Source organism: Oryx dammah, unplaced genomic scaffold (assembly GCF_014754425.2).
Source record: "Oryx dammah isolate SB20612 unplaced genomic scaffold, SCBI_Odam_1.1 HiC_scaffold_22, whole genome shotgun sequence".
Lineage (NCBI taxonomy): Eukaryota > Metazoa > Chordata > Mammalia > Artiodactyla > Bovidae > Oryx > Oryx dammah.
In genome coordinates this window covers 5,720,712-5,745,068 of record NW_024070206.1, presented here as the reverse complement: position 1 = coordinate 5,745,068, position 24,357 = coordinate 5,720,712, and the positions used below count along the sequence as shown (strand labels likewise).

The 24,357-nt window shown below is 40.8% G+C and overlaps 1 protein-coding gene across 2 annotated transcripts in view; it reads left to right on the top strand.

Annotated features, from left to right (window-relative positions):
- The window catches only part of WDR7 (WD repeat domain 7), a 357,442-nt gene that overhangs the window by 269,087 nt on the left and 63,998 nt on the right, over window positions 1-24,357 (top strand). For both annotated transcript variants that reach the window (XM_040264319.1, XM_040264320.1), the window contains one exon: window positions 17,027-17,126. In XM_040264319.1, coding sequence (XP_040120253.1) covers window positions 17,027-17,126 — 100 coding nt within the window. The remainder of the gene's footprint in view (window positions 1-17,026; window positions 17,127-24,357) is intronic.

Below are 24,357 nucleotides of genomic sequence, written 5' to 3'. Positions count from 1 at the left end.
ATCAACTGTGGAAAATTCTGAAAGAGATGGGAATACCAGACCACCTGACCTGCCTCTTGAGAAATCTGTATGCAGGTCAGGAAGCAACAGTTAGAACTGGACATGGAACAACAGACTGTTTCCAAATAGGAAAAGGAGTACATCAAGGCTGTCTATTGTCACCCTGCTTATTTAAATTGTATGCGGAGTACATCATGAGAAACGCTGGACTGGAAGAAACACAAGCTGGAATCAAGATTGCCGGGAAAAATATCAATCACCTCAGATATGCAGATGACACCACCCTTATGGCAGAAAGTGAATAAGAGCTAAAAAGCCTCTTGATGAAAGTGAAAGAGGAGAGCGAAAAAGTTGGCCTAAAGCTCAACATTCAGAAAACGAAGATCATGGTATCCGGTCCCTTCACTTCATGGGAAATAGATGGGGAAACAGTGGAAACAGTGTCAGACTTTAGTTTTTTGGGCTCCAGAATCACTGCAGATGGTGACTGCAGCCATGAAATTAAAAGACGCTTACTCCTTGGAAGAAAAGTTATGACTAACCTAGATAGTATATTCAAAAGCAGAGACATTACTTTGCCGACTAAGGTCCGTCTAGTCAAGGCCATGGTTTTTCCTGTGGTCATGTATGGATGTGAGAGTTGGACTGTGAAGAAAGCTGAGCACTGAAGAATTGATGCTTTTGAACTGTGGTGTTGGAGAAGACTCTTGAGAGTCCCTTGGACTGCAAGGAGATCCAACCAGTCCATTCTGAAGGAGATCAACCCTGGGATTTCTTTTGAAGGACTGACGCTAAAGCTGAAACTCCAGTACTTTGGCCACCTCATGTGAAGAGTTGACTCACTGGAAAAGACTCTGATGCTGGGAGGGATTGGGGGCAGGAGGAGAAGGGGACGACCGAGGATGAGATGGCTGGATGGCATCACGGACTTGATGGACGTGAGTCTGAGTGAACTCAGGGAGATGGTGATGGACAGGGATGCCTGGCGTGCTGCGATTCATGGGGTCGCAAAGAGTCGGACACGACTGAGCGACTGAACTGAACTGACTGAGAGGCTGTAGCATACACATCCTTCAAAACATAGTTAATCAAAGAAGTTCTACTACCAGATTTTTCATCACTTAACAAATAAAGCTATTTTATTATATAGATATTAAACTATGTTCTTTCTACAACTTAGATATATTAGCAGCAACAAGGCTGTTGCAACACTGAACTAATTTCATATTCATATTTATTCATAAGCAGAGTGAGAATTACAGTAAGGTCACATTTAAGGAACGAGCTCCTCTACTACATTCCCTCCTGTTTTCGTTGGGCTTCGCTTTACCTGTTTCATTTTCTTAGATGATCTTCCCAAAGGCGTCACCAGCACTCTAGATCATGGTTGTTAGAAGCACAGAGCGTTCTGAGTAATGTACAGGTAATTACCTAGACCGTCAATAATGCAGCGTCCTCAGTTGAAAATGACTTAGACACTAAGAAAGTGGAACTAACCTTTTTTTGAGTCTTGGGAGGATAAACGTCCCTGAGGTTTCCTTAGGGGTCTTCCCAGGTGGCTCAAGTGAAGAATCCACCTGCCAGTGCAGTAGCTACAGGAGATGCAGGCTCGATCCCTGGGTTGGGAAGATCCCCTGAAGGAGGTGATGGCAGCCCAATCCAGTGTTCTTGCTGGGATAACACAATGGCAGAGGAGCTTGCCGGGCTACAGTCCATGGGGTTAGACATGACTGAAAGTGAACTGAGCACACAGGAATGCATGAGATCCCTTAGAATTCACACCAGTGGCTGTGTTACTAAACTTGAATTCCTTGTGCAGACTCTCATATAGCAGACGAGTCAGCACCGAGTATGCCATGCCTGACTCAGTGTGGTCACTGTCTCATTTTACTCTGCTTTCTTTGATGCAGTAGCCTAAAATATGGGAGTGTAGGAACGCGCAGATGTTACTCAGCTAAGAGAAAAGCAGTCGAGCACACAAATGTGACATGAATAATTTAAGGGCTTGTTATTCGTTTTGCAAAAGTATCCTTTTTAAAAAATTGTTAATTTCTGCTGTGCGAAAGATATTATTTACTAATCTCAGAATAGGAAAAAATTAAGCCCCTATAAGCTACTGACTAGCAAAGCTCAATTAGAAAGGAAGATAAAATACAGAAACGTAATCAAATTAAAATATAGCTTTTAAATTAAGGCAGTTATGTTCTTGAGGGCCAGTAGTGATACAATGTATAACAAATGATTAGGGATTTTTTTTTTATGAATTGTTCTTGCACATTGTGAGTAGCTTGAATAAAAGGATTTTTGCATCTATTTCTTTTATTGTGTCCATAGCAAGGAGTAGAGGGCTTCATCTGGTTAAATGCCATAATATACCCCAGAATTCCCACATAGATCCTATTCCATGCATTTTTATTCTTTTAAGTGAAGGAAATTTATTTAATGTGTAACTAAGACTGGCAATTTTTGTTCCTTTCAAAGACTTACTAAATAAATTCACAGATTCGAAAGGAGTCCCTTTTTGAACTCTGTCCCAATTTTTAGTTTAGAAAATTTGAACTCTCAAATAGGCCCTCAGTAAGTGTAGTTGAATAATGATACCAGCTATGCTACTTCATGTGTTTTGTCCTTAATTTAGTCATCATAGATGGCACCAGTTATTTCACTTAAACCATGACCTCGTTGCATTATTTTTATAGAAATACAAGTTGTAGAATTTGGACTCTGCAATGGACTTCAGGTTATAAATTACCTATTTCTCACCTGTATTTGACAGATGGACAAACTGAAGAGCATGCTTTTTTAAAGAGTAAAAATTATTGGAATGTAGTTGCTTTACAGTGCTGTGTTAGTTTCTACTGTACAGCAAGGTGAATCCTTGTACATGCTCATGTGTGCGTGCTAAGTTGCGTCGGTCGTGTCCAGCTCTTTGCGAGCCTATGGTAGCCCACCAGGTTCCTCTCTGCTTGGGATTCTCTGGGCACTGGAGTGAGTTGCCATGCCCTCCTCCAGGGGATCTCCACAACCCAGGGATCGAATCTGCATCTCTTACATCTCCTGCTTGGCAGGTGGGTACTTTACCACTAGCGCCGCCTGGGAAGCCCACACATACATACACGTATGCCCTCTTTTTTGGATTTTCTTCCCCTTAGGTCACCACCGAGCACTGAGTGGAGTTGCCTGGGCCGTGCGGTCGGTTCTCCTTGGCTATCTGTTTTTCCACAGTATCAGTGGTGTTCACGCCAGTCCCTTCTTGAGCCGACGATCGGGTGAAAGGGAAGGCCCGCTTGGCTGAAACCATCCCACGCCTGCTGTGTATCCTCCTCGGGCGGATGTGCGCACGCCGCTCAGGCGTCACGTGGCACAGAGTTGCGGCATCTCAGCAGAGGACGAGATGGCTCTCGCTGTGGTCCAGGCCCAGGCCTCCTCCTCGCTGCATCCTTCCTTCCTCATCCTCTCTTTTTTATCCTCAACTTCTCTTCCTCGGTCTGAACACACGCACCGTTATCTCTCATTTGAAATCCGTCCTCTGCTCCGCAGCCCCTCTCTCCGCTGCCCAGACTCTCGTCTCTCCTCCTCCAGGAAGGAGTCTGCGCTCTGTCCACTTTGTCAGCTCTCACGCCCTGTGAATCTGCTGTCATCTGCTCTTTATCCCCGCTGTCTTGCTATCATCTCTCTGTCTCCTCCAGATACAACTTTTTGATTGCCAAGTGTTTTTTTCAGTCTTGAGTATAGTGGTTCTCAAACTTTTGGTCTCAGAACCCCTTCAAAATTGAAGATTCCAAAGAATTTTTTATTTATGAAAGTTGTCTAATAGAAATGAAAACTTAGATATTTAAAAAATATTTATTGGTGTATTTAATAATAGCTCAATTCATGTTGATGTAAAAACTTTTATGAAAAATAACTACTTGCCAAAACAAACAAACAAAAAAATCTGACAGGTGATGCATTGCTTAACATATTTGCAGATTTCTCTGTCTGGCTTAATAGGAGCCAGGTGGATATTTATATCTGCACATGTCTAATCTGTTGCCTTAAGTTTATAGTGAAAATCTGGCCTCAAATAGATATATAGTTTAAAAAGAGAGTCATATTTCAGTAGCCATTTAAAATAATTTTGCATATTTTTTAGTAGTTCATCAAAACTCAGCAGGTGGTCATTTTTTAAAGGTTAGCTGCAATGAAGAATCTGTAATTTTAAGGAATTTTTCATACTGTTACCTTCAATACATTGGGTGGGTTTTTGAGTGGGTCTTTCACTATGCATGACTTTATAACATTATGCACTTGTCTTTGGAAGATCTTGGTTACTAAATTATTTGTAAATTCTCCATATACTTTAACATTACAATCCACATTGTCAAAACCTCATATTTACTAATATCACTGCTGATCTCATTTAAAAAAAGAAAAAGGCAGAGAGTATTGGAAAGCCAGATATTATTTTGCAAAACACTAATTTTTACTTGAAAGCTTGAATTTTATCATTGGCAACAAATTCTGGCTGTTGTTTTCCTGGACAGGACAAAAAGCAGTTCATTTTCCAGAAAACGTCTGGCAAATACCCAAGTCCAAATAATCATAGTTTCTCTCTCAGTGATACTTTCAGTGAAAGTAGAAAAGACAGCTAGTTTAGCTTACACCTCAGTCTTCCAACTGTTTTCCCCTGAGACACCAGTCATATTTCAGTTAATATTAGAAATACTTTCTGTATACTTCCCATTCTGTCACGCTGAAGAGTAAAGCAACTCAAGGGTCAAAATTTAAATTAATCATTTTTTACAGCTTCATCAAGGATATTCTTAAGTGAAAACGCTTCCTTGTTTTATTTACTACCGTGGCAGTGAAGGTTATTGTGATGACTGGTAGAATCTGGTGCCACTGCCTTGATTCGGGCCAAAGGATCCGCAGTTTTACCCATCTCTGTGTACCATCAGTGCCAGTTCAATACAGCGAAAAGCTCATTGACGCCTCAGGAGTTTTACGAAAGTAGTTTTGATCTCACAAACTTCCTAGTAGGAGCATAAAGTCCCGAAGGCATCCGCAGACCTCACTTGGTGATGAACCTCTGACTTAGTGGAGCATTTTGTGGCACCAAAATGTGAAACTTACTTCTTCTTTCTTAAAATTCTGATAGAATTTTCTGCACCCTCTATATCCTAAAGTCATAACCTTTCCTAGGATCCAGTATTTGGGGAGAGGGTAAGGGAGATCTCAGGAAGACCTGGGATGAGTTTTCCTAAGGCTCAGTATCAATCCTGAAATTTATTCCACTTACTCTAAAGGACCCTTCGCTTTTCTAGGGATTCTTGGCTCTCCTTGAATTCCAGTGCTGTTGGTCCCAGAAAGGGGCCACCTTGAAGAATCCTAGATATTTGATGTTACCCAAAGCACCATGATACCTAATGAAAAGTGAAAGTGAAAGTCACTCAGTTGTGTCTGACTCTTTGCGACCCCATGGACTATACAGCCCATGGAATTCTCCAGGCCAGAAAACTGGAGTGGGTACCCTTTCCCTTCTCCAGGGGATCTTCCCAACCCAGAGATGGAACCCAGGTCTCCCGCATTGCAGGCGGCTCCTTTACCAGCTGAGCCGCAGGGGAAGCCCATGATACATATTACCTGGAGGCAGATCTGCCTCTCATTAGGGCCCATGTTATAGATGATATCCTATTATATGTGTCAAACCTGTATGCCTCAAGTCCCAGTCTCAGCTCAGGATGCTCAGGGCACGTAAGTCTTCTTTCTGTTCCTTGAGTAAAGCCGCACTTACTTCTGTCTCTATGCGCTGTCCTGGGCTGGGCCACTGTGGGCAGCCCAGCTCCAGCCTGTCAGTCAGGTGCTGTCCCCACCCCCAAAGGTCTTAAATTGGCTTGGCGGAGACAGGGTAGTAAATCAGATAAACGGTATCCAGCACACAGAGACGCTCCCAGGTGCTGTGATGGGAGGAACACAAAGGAAGGACCTGTCTGTCGTGCACAGGAGTTAAGAGGAGAATTGGTGATGTTTCAGTGTAATCACCCATATGGGGAAAGAATCTAAACAAGAGTGTAACTGATTCACTTTGCTGTGTACCTGAAACTAACACAGTGTTGTATATCAGCTATACTCCAATAAAAAAATTTTTAAGTTAAAAAAAAAAAGAAGTAAAATGAAAAAGAGAAAAACAGAAAGATGAGCACATGTTTATCAGGCAGAGAAATCCTTCTGACTCCAAACTAGACGGTATTTCCATATGCAAAATTGGCTGTCACTGAATGAAATGTATTAAACATGATTGTAAATCTCTGACCGATGAATCGATGATCCCTTTGCAGAAATTATAGTGTGTATTCTTTTCCATTGTGTATTTAGAGCCAAAAATGAAGAAATGCTCCATCACAGACCCGAGCAATATAGTTACCGGCTCAACTATTTGGGCTTTTTTTTTTCGAGTGGAAGTTGCTCAGTCGTGTCCAATTCTTTGTGACCCCCTGGACTGTATAGTTCATGGAATTCTCCAGGTCAGGATACTGAAGTGAGTAGCCTTTCCCTTCTCCAGGGGATCTTCCCAACCCAGGGATCGAACCCAGGTCTCCCGCATTGCAGGCAGATTCTTTACCAGCTGAGCCCCCAGGGAAGCCCCTGTATTTAGAGCCAAGAATGAAAAAATGCTCCATCATAGACCCAAGCAATATAGTTATTGGCTCAACTACTTGGGCTTCTTAGTGGGTATTAAAAAGACAGCAGTAGGAGTAGGGAGGAAACTAACTTTAAATAACACTGGGTATAAATTTCTCTAATTTATTGTAAATGGATAATTCACTTAAGTCTTTAGTAGTATAGACATTGAAATTTAAAGTATTTTGTATGTTTTCCTGGATTTAACTGATTATATCTCAACTGGCCTCTTAATATGCTATTACATAGAAAATGTACTTTAAATTAGAACACTTTTATTCACGTGTGTCCTCTACATATCATTATTACTTACCAGCAGTTTCTTCCATTGAAATATGTTGGCCTAGCGGCCTACCATACAGGCATTAAAAAGCTTGTTCAGTTCAGTTCAGTCGCTCAGTAGTGTCCTGCTCTTTGCAACCCCATGAATCGCAGCACGCCAGGCCTCCCTGTCCATCACCAACTCCCGTAGTTCACTCAAACTTACATGCATCGAGTCAGTGATGCCATCCAGCCATCTCACCCTCTGTCGTCCCCTTTTCCTCCTGCCCCCAATCCCTCCCAGCATCAGAGTCTTTTCCAGTGAGTCAACTCTTCGCATGAAGTGGCCAAAGTACTGGAGTTTCAGCTTTAGCATCATTCCTTCCAAAGAACACCCAGGGCTGATCTCCTTCAGAATGGACTGGCTGGGTCTCCTTGCAGTCCAAGGGACTCTCAAGAGTCTTCTCCAACACCACAGTTCAAAAGCATCAATTCTTCAGTGCTCAGCTTTCTTCACAGTCCAACTCTCACATCCATACATGACCACTGGAAAAACCATAGCCTTGACTAGATGGACCTTTGTTGGCAAAGTAATATCTCTGCTTTTGAATATGCTATCTAGGTTGGTCATAACTTTCCTTCCAAGGAGCAAGCGTCTTCTAATTTCATGGCTGCAGTCACCATCTGCAGTGATTTTGGAGCCCCCCAAAATAAAGTCTGACACTGTTTTGAGAGCAGTCCATTTCTACTGTGGATGGAAAGATGTCAGCAAAAGATAAAGAGAAACTAGCAGAGTTTCAGAAAAGTGTGTAAAATCATTTTTAAAGAAAACTATATATAAAGATTGATATTCAGGCATGTACTTGCATGTAAACATGTGGAGGAGGCAGAGTTGGAAAAGACACACCCCAAAGTTTTTCTCATGGTTACCTGTGTGGTGGAGGGGATTCTCTTTTTTTCCTTTCATTAATCTGTTTGTTCCGGCTGCACTGCATCTCCGTTGCTGCTCTCGGGCTTTCTCTAGTTGCAGCAAGCAGAGGCGCCTCTCCAGTCGCGGTGCTCAGGTTTCTCTCTGCGGTGGCTTCTCAGGTTGTGGAGTGTGGACTCCAGGCACACAGTTCTCAGCAGCTGTGGCACACGAGCTTAGTCACCCCGAGACACATGGGGCTGAACCCACGTTCCTGCACTGGCAGGCGGATTCTTAACCACGGGACCACCAGGGAAGCCCCAAGGATAACTTTCTTCTGTTTATTTTTCTATACGCTGGGTTTCTTTTTTTTACAGTGAGTGTGTATTCCTTTAAATTGGCTATATGTACTAGAATAATTCAAATAAAAGAAAATCATTGGGATAGCGTTAAAACTGTAACATAGATAAGGTACAAAATTCAGAGTAAAGTAAGTGTTTAAACTTTTGAACTGAATGGCAGGGAAAAATCCAGACAGAAGAGTTAAAAGTCTGTATTTTCAGACATGGTTTACCTTTTCTTAAACTTTGTTATTATGTAGCCAGACTGATTGATTCTGCTCTTCACGTGAAGAGCTGAATCAGCTCTGTGCACCCTAAATGGACACTTAAAATCCGGCTAAGAAAGTGAACACTGTCTACTTGAGAACAGTCCATGAGCTCATTTTAAAAAAAAACTCCAAATCTGTGGTTTGTGTTTATCTGGATGGTGTTAATAATAACAGGATGTGGCATAGCTTCTATACTAACTTCCAGTGAAATTCTTAAGTCTGTTACAATTTTACAGGATACCCTTTATAATAAATATAGATGTCTGTCCTGTACTCACATGAGTAGAAACCCTTCTGAAACCATTTCAGTCATGTCCCTCCTCCTGAAAATGCACCACCATGTTACTGTCTTTCAGTGGTAAAGTTCTTGATGAAAAAATAAATCTCTAAAGCTTCCAGAAGTATTCCATTTTACTGTATAACAGAAAGAACATTAAAGTTTCCGGCTGTTTGAAATGATAATAGAGAAGCGTTTCAAACCAAAGTCATCCATATTATTTGTATTAGCAACTTGAAGCTGAAACTGAGATAATTTGCTGTTTTCAGATTATATCTGAAAAGCATAAGTGTTTAAGAAACAAACAAGTTTATGATATTTGGGGAACTCATTTCCCTTATTTATTAACATGTTATTAGCACTTATTTGCCCTAGGAAAATAGCAAAATAACTGCACCTTTTCTATCCTTTCTGTGGTATATATTCAGAGATGCAAACGGTGATGATGATGATAATTATGGTAGCTACTAAAGTGTGTACTTACTACAGGAAGTACTTATTATATGCCAGGAACACTTCTAAGTACTTTACATGTACTAACTAATTCAGTCTTCATGATAATCGTATCAGGTACTGTTATTGTTCCCATTTTACAGATGAGGAAGCTGAGGCATAGATCACAAATTAGTAAGTGCATGAGTCACGTAATAAGAGAGGTCTCTCTCAGCCATCATTTACAATACACCTCAACAGTCATGTTTTTTTACTTGCAGAAACCCTGTTTTCAGTCATCCTTCTAAAACCCCAGCCGCAGCATTCCTCTAGCCACTTTTTTTCAGAAGCGAAGTAGTTTACCTATTAAATACTTGGTGGTATTTAGGAAACATCTGTTGAGGATTTGGGCTTCCCTGATAGCTCAGTTCGGTGAAGGCATTGGCACCCCACCCCAGTACTCTTGCCTGGAAAATCCCATGGACAGAGGAGCCTGGTGGGCTGCAGTCCATGGAGTTGTGAAGAGTCAGACATGACTGAGTGACTTCACTTTCACTTTTCACTTTCATGCATTGCAGAAGGAAATGGCAACCCACTCCAGTACTCTTGCCTGGAGAATTCCAGGGACGGGGGAGCCTGGTGGGCTGCCGTCTCTGGGGTCGCACAGAGTTGGACACGACTGGAGCGACTTAGCAGCAGCAGCAGCAGATAGCTCAGTTGGTAAAGAATCTACCTGCAACACAGGAGACCCCTGTTCAATTCCTGGGTCGGGAAGATCCACTGGAGAAGAGATAGGCTACCCACTCCAGTATTCTTGGGCTTCCGCCATGGCTCAGCTGATAAAAGAATCTGCCTGCAATGCAGGAGACCTGGGTTCAATCCCTGGGTTGGGAAGATGCCCTGGAGAAGGGAAAGGCTACCCACTCCAGTATTCTGGCCTGGAGAATTCCATGGGCTGTATAGTCCATGGGGTCGCAAAGAGTTGGACACAACTAAGCAACTTCCAGTTCATTTCATTGAGGATTTACAGTGTGTAAGATGCTGAGTGGGAAATCATGACTCTCAGATGGAATTTTCAAGTTGTCAGTCACCATCTCAGAATGAAGGGTCCTTTCCATTTTATCCTTTGAACTGGTGCCTGTCACTAGCGGAATGAAGTGCTTCTAGAAGACATTCCCTCATCCTCCACTGTTCACCCCCCACCACCACTAAAGCTAGCACAGCTCCCCTTGAGCTGATGCCTTCATCAGAGCTACTTTTGTGTCTCTGAATTGTTCAAACGTGTTAGTGGCATGGAGACCCAGAGTTCTGGGAGCGGCTGGTGGAAAGGGGGAGGGTGGGAAGACATCTGGAAGGAGCCTCCTCCTCTACAAAGTGCCCCCCTTGGTTGCAGCCCTGACATCCCTGAGGGTTATTGACCGGTGCTCAGAGAACCAAGTCCTGAGCTCCTCACATGGCAATCCTTACAAGAGCTCTTTGCCATCTCGTCCAGGCCACCAAGGTGTTATTGCTGATACCTTCTGTGGTCATACTGACCTGTATGTTGCTCCACTACAGAAGGCTGGCCATTCTTTCCTGCATTCATAGCTTTACTTGTGTTTAGGGGTCAGGTCTTGTCTCTGGGCTATTGGGAGCACATCATGGATACTGAGAAGTCTCTCTCCTCAGCTAGTATACATGATGGATAAAGGGATGGTGTACTGATTACATTTTAAATAGATTTTGTTTTCATTAATAAAAAAACATCTGCATTCATATCCTGCAATCAGATGAACAAATCTAAAACGTTAATTTCATGCAAGTTAAAACGAAAATGTGATAGCATTTTTTTCCTCATATTGACAAAATGTAGAAAATTTGATCATATCAAGTAGGAGAACTCTTTTATGGGGAACTGAGGATAATTTGGCATTGCCTGAAGAAGGGAACGGCTACCCACTCCAGTATTCTTGCCTGGAGAGTTCTATAGACAGAGGAACCTGGCGGGCTACAGTCCATGGAGTCGCAAAGCATCAGACATGACTAAATGACTTTCACTTCCTAGGTGGTATAATGGTAGAGAAGCCTCCTGCCAGTGCAGGAGATGTGGGTCCGATCGCTGGGTCAGAGAGATCCCCTGGAGTAGGAGACCGCAACCCACTCCACTATGCTTGTCTGGAAGATTCCATGAGAGAAACCTGGCAGGCCCCAGTCCGTGGGGTCACAAAGAGCCAGACCCAACTGAGTGACTGAGCACGCGTGTGTGTACTCATATCAAAATTTACAGTGTGTGTATGCTTTAATCTAGAACCTGGCTTTGGGGAATCTTTCCTACACAAATACTCATCTATGTGTACAAGGATCTGTGTATAACTTAAATGTCAGAAAGGGGCAATTTCAATAACAGAGTATAAATATACAGGAGAGTAAAGCAGGTATGAGAAAGGATGACATGGATTCATGTATGAGGGAGGATGCTCCATGAACTTATGAGGGAAGAAAATAAAGTTGCGGAATAATAGGTGTAATCTGCCACCACTTTTGTAATAAAAATAAGCAAAGCTGAGAATGTCCTCCAAATTGTTAACAGCATTAACCCTTGAAGGAAGAAGCACGAGAGGAAAGACTTTCCCTTGGCTACATACATATTAGTGGTGGTTCTTTACAATTACGTACTGCCTTAATTTAGACCAAGAGTTTAAAACTTTTTAGACCAAGAGTTTGAAGTTTTGGGATCATTTGTAATCAACATCAAGAATTTGTAAAAGCAGCTAGATAAAAATCCCTCTAATAGCTCAGCTACTCCTGGGAATGCAGACACACTTTCTCAGCACAGTGCCGGATGCACAGTTTGCCCTCAGTAGTAGTTGGTGACTGTAAATAGTTGTAAATCATATTTATAGCCCAGACGTTCTAGTTCTTACGTCCTTAGATTTTCAGATGGGTTCATTTTAGCTGGAGATTCACTTTGCATACTGAAGAGTGTTCCTTGTTTCATTTTAATGCTCACAGACACTATATACAGTATTACCATCCTGAGATCATGCCACATTATCAGAGTCATGGTTAAGAAAGTGATATTGCAGGCTTCTGTCTTTCTCCTAAATCCTCTCTCTGCTGGGAGTTGCATGTTTCCTCTCCCTTTTTTTTTTTTTTTTAAGTATCACACAAACTTCTCTTGAGGACCATTTTTTTAAAAATTAATTTATTTTTTATTGAAGGATAATTACTTTACAGAATTTTGATGTTTTCTGTCAAACCTCAGCATGAATCAGCCATAGGTGTACATATATCCCTTATTTGAGGGCCATTTTTAATAAAAAGTAGAAAGGTCATCAATTCCAGGGAGACTGTAAGTAAAGGGTACCAAAGCTACTTAGACTCAGGCATTGGGTGCTTGGCAAACTCTTAGGCAACATGATTTGCTCCAGGATCCTGCCCCAGAGTGGACCCAATTCACATATTTATTTCACATCGTAAACCACCCGTGGTGAGGTGGGTGGCCCCCTGTTGTCAGTGGCTCCTGAGGAGTTGATATCACAAATATGCTTTGGAGAAATAGAATAACCTATTCTGGTAGTTTGTAATGACCAATAAGTGATTATTTCTTTTAATTATGTTTTGTGTGATAATATTATATTCAATGAAATTTAAATGTGCCTATTAAATATCTGGCTAGTTCTTAGAATAATCTTTATTCTCGGACCATTTATACCAAATATATATACTGTATTGTATATATCATTATTTAGACTGTATTTGCCTTAAGTTTTAGACCAAATAATCTCTTCTAGTTCCCTGAAACATAATGAAATAATTTCCATTATGTATCTATCAGTCTCATGATAATGTACTCAGACTTTAAGAATCTTTACATATAACTTCTTGTAAATCTGCAATTGTTTGTCTCAATGGAAAATACATTCTTTAGAAAGGTCAGGGGGTTGCTTTCTGATTCATGATTTCTGCCTAACATTTTTAGACAGTTTTTATTTCCTTTGTTGTTTTATATGGATTATTATTTTAGACATTAGAAAATATTCATTAGTCTTAAAAACGGAAATTTTTAGCCTAGTTTAGATACTAGTCCCTGATAAGCATAGCGATTGGGACTTCTTACAGCATTAACCTCTGTCCTGCAGGATACAGCAGTAGGACCCTGTTCAGTAGGTTGCTTGGACCCTGTTTGTGTATGCATGCGTTCAACAAAAGATAGTCTCTGGTGGTGGGAAACAAGAAACAAAAAATTATTGTATAATCTCAAAGAGATGACAAGTACAGTAAAGCAAACTAGGGTCCTGGGCTGAAGAGTAGCGAAGGAACGGCTGCTGTATTAAGTAAGATGATGGCTCATAGAGGCCTTCCTTATCTAGACAGCCTGGAACAGAGACCTGAATGAAGAGAGGGCACAACCCCTGGGAGGATGAGATTGTCAAGCAGAAGGAGCAGCAAATGTTAAGCTCCAAAATGGATATACTCCTGGAATATTCACAAAAGTATAAGGAGATCAGTATGGCCAGAGTAGGCCAAGCAAAAAGGAGAAGAGATAAAGTCTGAGAGGTGTTAGGGCCAGGGTCTTAAAGGAGGGTTGTGAATGTTCTAGAGAGGTGATTTGATTTATGGCTGAAAAGGACCACTCTGGCTGCATGTGGACAGTGATGAAAGCATGGAGATCAGGGACTTTAAATGTTTTAGATGATGACCACCCCAGCCCCAGCAAGAAATATAGTTTGCAACCTTACGTTGGAGAACTGGTTCCAGGAGAAGACTGGTCTGGGGGCAAGGTGGGCTCTGGAAACCCTCAGCAGAGAGACGGTCACTACAGCCAGTCCCCAGAGTGAGTACTTGGGAAGTGAATGCACACGTACCTTGGATTTCTTCTGTTAAAAGAGAGACCATTAAAGAAAGAAAAAGTTTAACAAGAAATCCAAAGATTAAAAACATGCCATGAGACCTCCACTGTCCAGAATTCTTTCAGATATTTCAGAAGTATTAGTCTGGTAGTAAATTGCAAAGAATGAAAAATGCAGACCTGTAATATATGGTCCTTTCAGGCAGACTAAAGATTTGATACCAAGAATAGATTTGGTCTTTTTTTCTCCCATAAATAATGGTGTCTGTAGGTGATATAGAAAGATGAGGTTGATACCCAGAGCATAGAAAATGGTCAATGTAATAAAAAGCTTTTTAGATTCGGGTTTAACTAAGTAAAATTTTGTCAACATAAATGTATTTTACCAACAGATTGTTTTCAAGAGGATTATTTTGAGGGACAGTTATGTTTACGTTTTGCAGAAGTGTTGGGGTGATACAACTCTTGCATCTGTGCAAAGTTTAATAACAGATGACAAAATACCTCTGGAAATGCTATTTTCCTGTGGCTGTTAACCTACACAGAATAGGTATTTGTTAAAACACTTGTTAAATATTATATTCCGTGTTACTCTAATAGGATTTAAATTGTGTGGGCTTAGGTGTGTTTACGGAGAAGGCAGTGGCACCCCACTCCAGTACTCTTGCCTGGAAAATCCGATGGACGGAGGAGCCTGGTAGGCTACAGTCCATGGGGTCGCTAAGAGTCAGACACGACTGAGCAACTTTCACTTTTCACTTTAATGCATTGGAGAAGGAAATGGCAACCCACTCCAGTGTTCTTGCCTGGAGAATCCCAGGGATGGGGGAGCCTGGTGGGCTGCTATCTATGGGGTCACACAGAGTCGGACATGACTGAAGCGACTTAGCAGCAGCAGCAGCAGGAGTGTTTAGATGTGGTGTAGATATAGGCATACATATAGATATATAGTGATGCTCCTTCTTCAGCTCAGTTCAATTCAGTCACTCAGTCATGTCCGACTCTTTGCAACCCCATGAATTGCAGCACACCAGGCCTCCCTGTCCATCACCAACTCCCAGAGTTCACTCAACTCATGTCCATCGAGTCGGTGATGCCATCCAGCCATCTCATCCTCCGTCATCCCCTTCTCCTCCTGCCCCCAACCCCTCCCAGCATCAGAGTCTTTTCCAGTGAGTCAACTCTTCGCATGAGGTGGCCAAAGTACGGAGTTTCAGCTTTAGCATCATTCCTTCCAAAGAACACCCAGGACTGATCTCCTTTAGAACCGACTGGTTGGATCTCCAGAGATCCTTCTTAGACCACAGTAATTACTGAATAATAAAATAGTAAACATTTTAAAGCTCTTCTAAATATCTTTTCTTTTGTAGTGTGGAAACCAATTTTGAATGTCGATTGTTGGTGCTTCCCTTCTCTACTGAGGGACAGTAGTAGAATGCTTTAGACAAGAAAGACGTTTAAGAAAGTTTTTATTCACCTCTCAGTAGAGGGAAGCCGCACACGTCAAGAGCCTCTAGTCCCCTTTCTTCCCTCCAACCTGTATGCACAGGAGGACCTCCCATACCGAAGCCCCACACAACCCCACAGGACATCCTAGAGTAGTGTCTTTCACACAACTAGAAATGAAGCATTTATCTTCCACTAAAGAAGAAAATAGTTGCCTTGCTGGGTAGGACTTAGAGATCGGACAGAAGTACTGCTGGATAAATTTCAAACAAGAAGTTTAAACACTTAATGGCCTGTTTTCCAGATTTATAAAATATGTATGAATGTCATAAAGTCTGATAACGCCAAAGCAGCTTTGTCAGACTCTCCCTGGTGTCTGAATGCTCACAGATATCTCCCCTCTCCTCTCTCTCTCAGCCTCTTACCAGAATTTCAGAAATGGAGTCCAATGCCCTACTAGTTTGTTTGCTTTTTAACTCGGTTTCAATCTCAAGAAAGAATTAGAGAAATGCTACTTCTTTTCTGTCATCTGTTTTTCCTCCCCCTCCTATGTTTTAAAAAAATAACAGAAAATTTAGATTGGTAGCAGAGAATCAAAGAGAAAACAGGAAAGGAATATATAATAAAATTGATGTCATGCCTCAGAAATATTGAGAGTAGGTCACCAATTTGTTTCACTAAGACAGCAGGGCTGGATAATGGGGAGGCATAATCAGAGCTCTTTGGGGACATCAAAGCATATACCTTATCTACACTTCTAAGAATTTTTATTCTTGCCTTCCCAGGCTCTAGCCGTAGGGCTATTAAATCATGACAAAGCAAAGAGCAGGAATTCAGATACTTAATCAAATCATGAAAATTAATCCAGAAAAATAAACAAATAAAAGTAAATCAACCTTTTACAACCTTCAAAGCATCCTCCCTAAATCCTATTTTCATGCAATGCCAAATCACCAAATATGCTTATTTATGTAACAAATAGGCACAGTTATCGTTTGGATAAACTGATAAACGTGGGAACTCTAGAAAATTTGCCAACTTTTTTTGGTGAATAACTTTCTAATTTCATTTCAAATTACTAATATGAACATTTAAGTATAACATGTTTAATATGCTGGTTTTTTATTATTGTTCTGCTAAAAAATATTTTTCATTCCTTAATACCATAATAAACCATGAAAGCATAATTAGATTGAATATGTAAGCCTTTTCATCTTTTCTATTTCTGTTTGAATAGAAATATTTGCATAATAGTCACTGTAGCAAAACTGAGTTTTCATGTTTAATCTTTTTTGTTTTTGACCCTTACTTCTTATTTCAAAATTCAAGGATGTTTGTAATTATAAAGTTGTTTTCTATTGAAAATAATCATTAACAGGCCTAAGTGGTATTCTGCATCATTTTTCTTTCAGTTGATTTTAAGAATTACCACAATGAAACATTTTTGAACAAGTTCCATCTATTAATTATGGGTATACTTATTTAACAATATTTATCAGAACTGGCTTTAAATCTTCAGAGTGTGTTGCTATCCACTTTGACGTGCAGGTCATCTCACCTGTTTTTTCATTTTCGCTGTTGTTTAAATGTTCAATCCAGGTTCTACATGGTCAGCTATTATGAGCGGAATCACAGAATAGCCGTTGGAGCTCGCCACGGTTCAGTGGCCCTGTACGACATTCGGACTGGAAAATGTCAGGTAAATAAATCATTGTGACTTCCTCTCCATAAAGTCCGCAGGTTATTGAAAGGAGTGAGAGACCAGCACTTCACCAGTTGACGTGCTGAGCTGCGGGAACATTATGGATAATGCTAAAGGGATCAATAGTTTAATGAAGGACTCAGAGAATATAGAGCCCTACTGTCTTTATTCTCTGGGAATGAAGGGCCGCCACAGACTTGCTCGTCACAGGGCCCTGAGTAAGGTGGTACTACTCACAAACCTCTTTGCAATAAATCTTTTCTTCTTTAAACAAAGTTTTCTGATTTTCTTATTCTTATCATGTGTTTTGTTGGGGGGGAAAAATGTGATGATACATTATCATGATTAATGGCTAAACAAAAATTCACTTTCTAAGTAAAATGAGAACTTTAGCAATTTGAGGACAGTATTCTCCTCAGTTCACGAAAGGCAGAAGCAACAGTGGCATTTGCTGTGGTTCTGGAAGAAGGAAGCCAAGGCTCTATTTGAAATAACATATTCCTTTTTATGCTTTGATAACTTCCTGTGAATTTATACAACTTTATTATTGATGAGAAGTTCGTCTGGGTCTTCATCTTGACCACTCGGTTCTCCAAATGTGCCACTTGGGTAGATGGAGCACGTCTAGCCCACTCGATGTCCAAGCGGTCAGTCTCTTTATCCCAGAGTCACCTTGTTGGTTAATGGCAAAAACAAAGCTAGTAGGCTGATCTAGCTAACAAAGCTACCTGATCGCGGTAATTTATAGTGTTCACTGATAAATAATCCCAAGTCGTTATCCCTTGTCTTCCACTGTAGCAATTGTCAATGCTGATATATTCAATCATATTAGAAATTGTATTCAACCATGATAGATTGATATATTCAACTGTATTAGGAATTTTCAGAAGGAATATGAATACATCATGTAGCTGAATTTTAAATTGCCTCTTGTGTTTAATAAACTATTAATTAGTTCACCAAAAGCTTCTCTGTCAGCTTTCCGTAAAATAGATCTAAGAGATGGTAACAGATTGGCGGTAAAAGTTTCAGGGGTCAGACCAGTTTAGGGGGTATCGTTGAGTCTAACATGTTTCTTCACGCAGCCCTTCTCGGAGGCCCTGAGGCGTGAGTGTCCACTGTGCGTTTCCTGTGAGTGTGTACTGTTTGCCACACTGATTAACTATTGAGTTTCTTTTGTGTGATTTTTTTTTAAGACATTAACTCTTTGTTGGTGACTGTATTGCTTTACTCTGAGCTCTCACTTTCAGCAATGAAACCGGTCTGAATACTTGCTTTAAAAATCAAGTTACACGTTGCCTATAACGTTCTCCTCTTGAGAGCCCGAGTCTCCAAGCATCGTTTTCAGAATCAGTTGTTAAACATTGGAGTTCAGTTGACCCTGAATGTCGCCAGGGTTAGCGATGCAGTGATGGTGGCAGTTGTAGAGTCAGTCATGTCCAACTCTTTGCGACCACATGGATTATCTGTCCAGGTTCCTCTGTCCATGGGATTCTCCAGGCAAGAATACTGGGGTGGGTAGTGTTGTCTTCCCCATGGAACCTTCTCAACCCAGGGATCAAACCCGGGTCTCCTATACTGCAGGCAGATTCTTTACCATCTGCGCCACCAGGGAAGCCCCACATGTAACTTACAGTTGACCTTCCATATCCCTGGTTCTGCATCTGGGGATTCAGACAATGCTGGATGGTATAGAGCTGTGATAAGGACTAGAAATACAAGTATGAGTGGACCCACGCAGCTGAAGCCCCTGTTGTTCAGGTGCCAACTGTATATTATTATTAGCCAGCTTGAGAGAAATAAGCCACAAACATCAACAAGATGAAGACAAAAAAAAAAATCAAGGTGATCTTTTCAAGCTTCCTTAAAATTAAAGTGAGGAAACCATAGAGAGGACACCATTGCCACCAACAGAGGGAAGAGTGAGGCCTTGACATAACACCCAGAGGAGTGGAGGAAGAACCATGATAAAGAGCTGATGAGGAAGGAGCAGGCTGCCCTGAGCACACACCTCCTGACAGTTCCCCTCCTGCGTGGTCTCAGCGATGACCTTAATCAACATGCAGAAAGCATGAATACTTTGAATATCTTATTCCTTTTAATAAAATTATTTGAGAAACACTCATCAATCAATGACATTCTTTCTTAACAGAAATCTGTAACGTCACACATATTTCGTTTTATTTTCATGCCTTATTTTACTGCATTTTGACATTTCAGTGTCCCTATGATATTTTTCTACCTCAGCTTCTCGATTTTGATATCCCAGTTGTCATTAGTGTTGTACGATAGAATAACCTTTACCTTCCAGCGCACTGTGAAAGGGAAGGTTACCCTTTCCTCTCATCTTTCAGAGTATGAAAACAAAGCTAAATCTCTAAAATCAATCTTAACTGCTTTTGCCAGTTACCAGTTTTATCCAGTGACAATGAGCTCTTAAGGGATTCTCTTAATTCCTTCATGGTATTAGTGTTGTAGTGTTTGAAATAAGTGAGTCAACAGTTGAAACAGAATACATGAGTATCGTTGGCATGTTTAGAAATGGTTATTTTAGAGGTGAATCAGAGGACTTGGAATTTTGAACTAGAAATGCAGTAAGATATTTTTTGAATTAGCTGTTGAAATCAGTGAACAGAGAGAGTGGGACAATTTTACTAATATTGAGCAAAGACATAAGATATGACATGAAAGATGTAGAAGGGATAATCACTAAATTCACTGGGCTCGAGGGGTAGATTCCAGTTAGGTAGAAATAGAAGGGGCAGCCACCTAAATGAGAGCCCCCACTATGGGAAGACAAACTGTGGCCTGTCCAGGATGCCAGAGGCGAGGCAGTGTCCTTGGGCCCAGTGGGAGCACAAGAACGGGAAAAGGGGCACAGCATATACAGGCTCCCTGTTATCCCTAGATGGGCTAGCAAGGGATAGACTCAGAAAGTCAAATGTGTTTCCCTTATCTTTTGGTATTAGCATCTATCTTTCTTAAAGATCAGTGTTCTTACGAATTCTTCTTAATCTAGTACAGGCGATTATACAAAACTGCATCTAAATATGCATTCAGTCTGGAATATGAACTTTACTCATATTGAGTTTGCAAGCTCTTGCCCAAATCTGCCTGCCACCTGTTGGAGTTAAGTAAAATTTTACTGGGACACAGCCAAGTCATTTGTTTAAGGATCGCGTGTGGCTTCTGTCACACTGCAGAACTGGGTGTTTGCAGCCAGCAAAGACTGTATGGTCCACAAAGCCTAAAACATTCATTGTGTGGCCCTTTCCAGAAAAAATTTGCTGACCTCTGTCTTAGGTAGTTAGAGGAGGAAGAGTTAACTCATTCAACTGAAAAGTGATCTGAAGCAGCATACGGGCGTCTCTGGTGGTCCAGTGGCTAAGACTCCACTTGCCAGTGCAGGAGACATGGGTTTGACCCCTGCTCTGGGAAGATCCCACATGCCGTGGGGCAGCGAAGCCTGTCCCCGCAGCTCCTGAAGCCCGCACGCTCTGGAGCAACAAGAGAAGCCACAGCAGGAAGACCACGCACCGCAGCTAGAGAGAGCGGCCCCGCTCGCTGCGGCCAGAGCAAGCCACGCACAGCAGGGAAGGCACGGTACCACCAAAACCTAAAACTAAAGAAAAGTAAGCTTTAAAATGTACAGTGTCATACATTGGGGAAGAACGAAGAGATGCTTGTGCGACTTAAAGCTGATCTTCACTTCAGAAGCTTGGGAATGCATCTTAACTTTGCTGAACTGAAGCTTCCTCACTATATAGTGGTAATAGAAATAATGCCTGTATTTGTGAGAAGGAAGGTAATTTATGTAAAATTCTCAATAAGCAGTATTCAGTAAGTGTTGATTATATTATAGTAAAATAAACTTGGAAATGCATTACATTGCAATGAAATTACATTAACTGTGGAGAATTTTAAAGATAAACCTTGAGACCCCAGAATGTTTGTAGATATGTATATATATGTATATAAAGCAAACATCAGTAAGTGCTTAAAAAATATTAGTCATCGTAATTATTATTTAGTTATTAACTAAATAAGACAAAATCAACCCCAGACTTCTCTTCTGTCTTAGCTGTACATGATTTCGTCCTAGCTATGTCTGTCACAAGTTCTTTTTTAGGATTTTGTTGTAGTTGTTGCTCTTTATTCCAAACAATTTGATTAATCTTAAATGTAGAATGAGTAGAATATCAAATCAAGTATTTAACAAAGTTAAGATTATACTCACTGATCTGTTCTCAACCAACCATATTTAATGATTATTCTTCATCTATCCTGATTTTTGTGTAGCATTAATCTGTTGTCCTACTGATATATTTTTTAAGTAATATTTTGAAATCATTACAAATATTACTTTTCATGTTACTGCTATATTAAAATTTTTCTGAGTAAAGCTGATATTTAAATATGGTATTCCCAACTGCCAGCATATCTCAGTTTTTGGCCTGTTTTGCATATATTTAGTCTTATATTAGCCCCCACTAAATTTTTTTCAAGAATTTTATTACTGTGTAATTGTCCACATCTGTTTTCTTCAGCATCGTTTTTAAGATATAAAAGATGGGGTTAGTGAATCAGTCATCCTATGAGTCTTGTTTAGTTTCTAATTTGTTAGCAAAATTTTCTTTATAGTTTCTCTTGCTTTCAACAGACATGGCTATGAATGTTCTCATTCTCTTATTTGCATGTCATTTATTCTTTATCCTTTCATTACTTATCTCTGTTGAAATTCAGTCCAGTTTTTTCCTAAGCTTACTTCTTTATCATAAATTACAAGCCTTTTAATGCTGCTTAGATGGCTACTTTTTTAACTCAAAAGAAAACTGTAGTTAGGATCTTAAGGGTTGTTGTTTCCTGGTTTTTACTGGGTTTGGAGTTGGCTGAAAATTTTTAAATTCTGCTTCACCTCTGGATCTGGTGAGCTGTGGCAGCTCCCTGGTGTTAGTTCCTTCCTTCCTTCCTTCCTTCATTGCTTTCTCTTTCTTCTCTCTTTAAGCTTTGAAGCTTCCTGTAACAATTATTTTCTTACAGGAATTATTTTGTTTCCATTGACAATAATGACCTACTAATTACTGGCCAGTCAAAACTGAGTAATTTCTATAATTTTCTTATGCCTCCCCCACCCCCCAGAAAAGTCCAAATATAATGCTTGAATGATTAGCCTTTACATGAGAACTAGGGAAAAGGAAGATACATATGTAGCTGGTGAAGGAGCAAATCAACCTCCCTTTTTCTCTGGAAAGTGAATGAAATTTATTGATTGTCTCTTCAGATTATAAATGTAATTCACACTCATTATAAAATAACCTCAAGCAATAACAAAATATTTAAAGTAGAAAGTTAAAGTCCACTGTAACTGTCCCTTGGTGTTGATTCCTGATTAGCTATTTATTGTAAACACTTTTGAATCTTGTTTCTGAGATATACAAGTAATAGTATTCTCTCCCTCTTCCCCAATAATTTAAGGGTTTCCTGCACTGTTTTTACCTACTCAGTATGAGTCCATGTATCTCATTCAATAATAGCAAGTAGTGCCTACTGTCAGTGGCAAATAAACCAAGTGTAGCTCCTGCCCTCAGGGAACTTCTATTCAGTGAGAGGAGACAAACAAGAAGCTGCAGAAGAAAGTATCCGGGAGGCGTGGTAGAAAGAGGAGTGACTGTGATAAGAAGAGGAGGGACTGTGGTAAGAAGAGGAGTGACTGGCTGCCTGCTGTGGGCGCTCGGGTTGAGCACGCAGAGGGGGCTCATTTAACCCAAGACTATGTGACTGCCTCCAAGAAGAGCATTATAAGGACAAGGAGCAGTTAGGACAGCGCCTAAGGTGGGAACACCACTGGAAATTTGGAGGAGCAGAAAAAAGACAACTGTAAAGCGCATTCATTTTGTTTGCAAGCGGAAGAGAGATCTGAGGTGGAGTTTGCTAGGAAGGCAGGAGCAATCACGAAGGCCAGGGTGGGGATCTCAGATTTTATTTCAGTGTGATGGGCTGCCATTAGAGAATTTCATGCCAGGAAATTATATGATGTTACATGATTTTTTTTTTTGCATTTTTCTTCTTATAATTGATTTCTAGTTTCATAACTTCATGGTCAGAAACATATGATGTTTTTAGCAATTATTTTTTTCTTGCTTTGCTTTTGGAAGGCATTTGTTCTTTATTTCAAAACTTTGGAATCACAATAGACACAGTATTCTGCAGCCTAAAAAAAATCTTAATAGTACATCATAGCTAAACTTCCTGGTCAAACACCATTGTTCTAACATGTTCTTTACAAAATATAAAATACACTATAAAGCTACTATTCTGTTGCTGAACTCTTCAGATTCATTCCCGCTCTGGGCTCATAGAAACACAGCTGCAGTGAGCATCTTTATACACAGGTGCTTTTCTCTCTGTTAGTTAGTGAAAGTTAAGTCGCTCAGTTGTGTCCGGCTCTTTGCGACCCCATGGACTGTAGCCCACCAGGCTCCTCCTTCTATGGAATTCCCAAGGCAAGAATACTGGAGTGGGTTGCCATTTCCTTCTCCAGGGAATCTTCCTGACCTGGGGATCGAACCCAGGTCTCCCACATTAGAGGCAGATGCTTTAACCTCTGAGCCACCAGGGAAGCCCTCTCTCTGTAGGCTAGATCCTAAAAAGAGGAACTGGTTTGATCCATTTTTATTTGAAACGATTAATGGCCGCTGAGCTGAAACTAGGGTTGTTGCAATAGCAATGGAGAAATGCAGGCACGTACAGGGTATGTTTTGGAAGTAGAGCCAACAGGTCTTAATGATTGTTCAGATGTTGGGTGCAGGGTTGGGGGATTCAGGGCGAGGCAATGGTGAGAGAAAGGAAGGGCTCAAGAGTGACTCATAGATTTGAGTCTTGAGCAACCAGATGGATTATGGTGCCCTTAATAGCTGAGAGGAAAAACGGGCTATGTATGGGATGAAGGTCAGGATTTTAGGTTCTGGGCATGTGAAGTTTGCAGGGCTGTTTTAGTCTGTTTGAATGACTACATCCTATTCCAGTACACAGGTGGAGGATTCATTAGCCGATCCTCTGTCAATGAACATTTAAGCCCCCTCCCCCCTCAGTTTTCACCATTTTCAGCAGTGCTGTATTACATAGTCTTACTTCCATAACTTTTTACATCTGTCTGATTTTCTTAGGGCTGTTCCTAAATGCATAGTGCTAAAGATTTGTGTGTGTGATCACCAAAATGCTTTGAAAG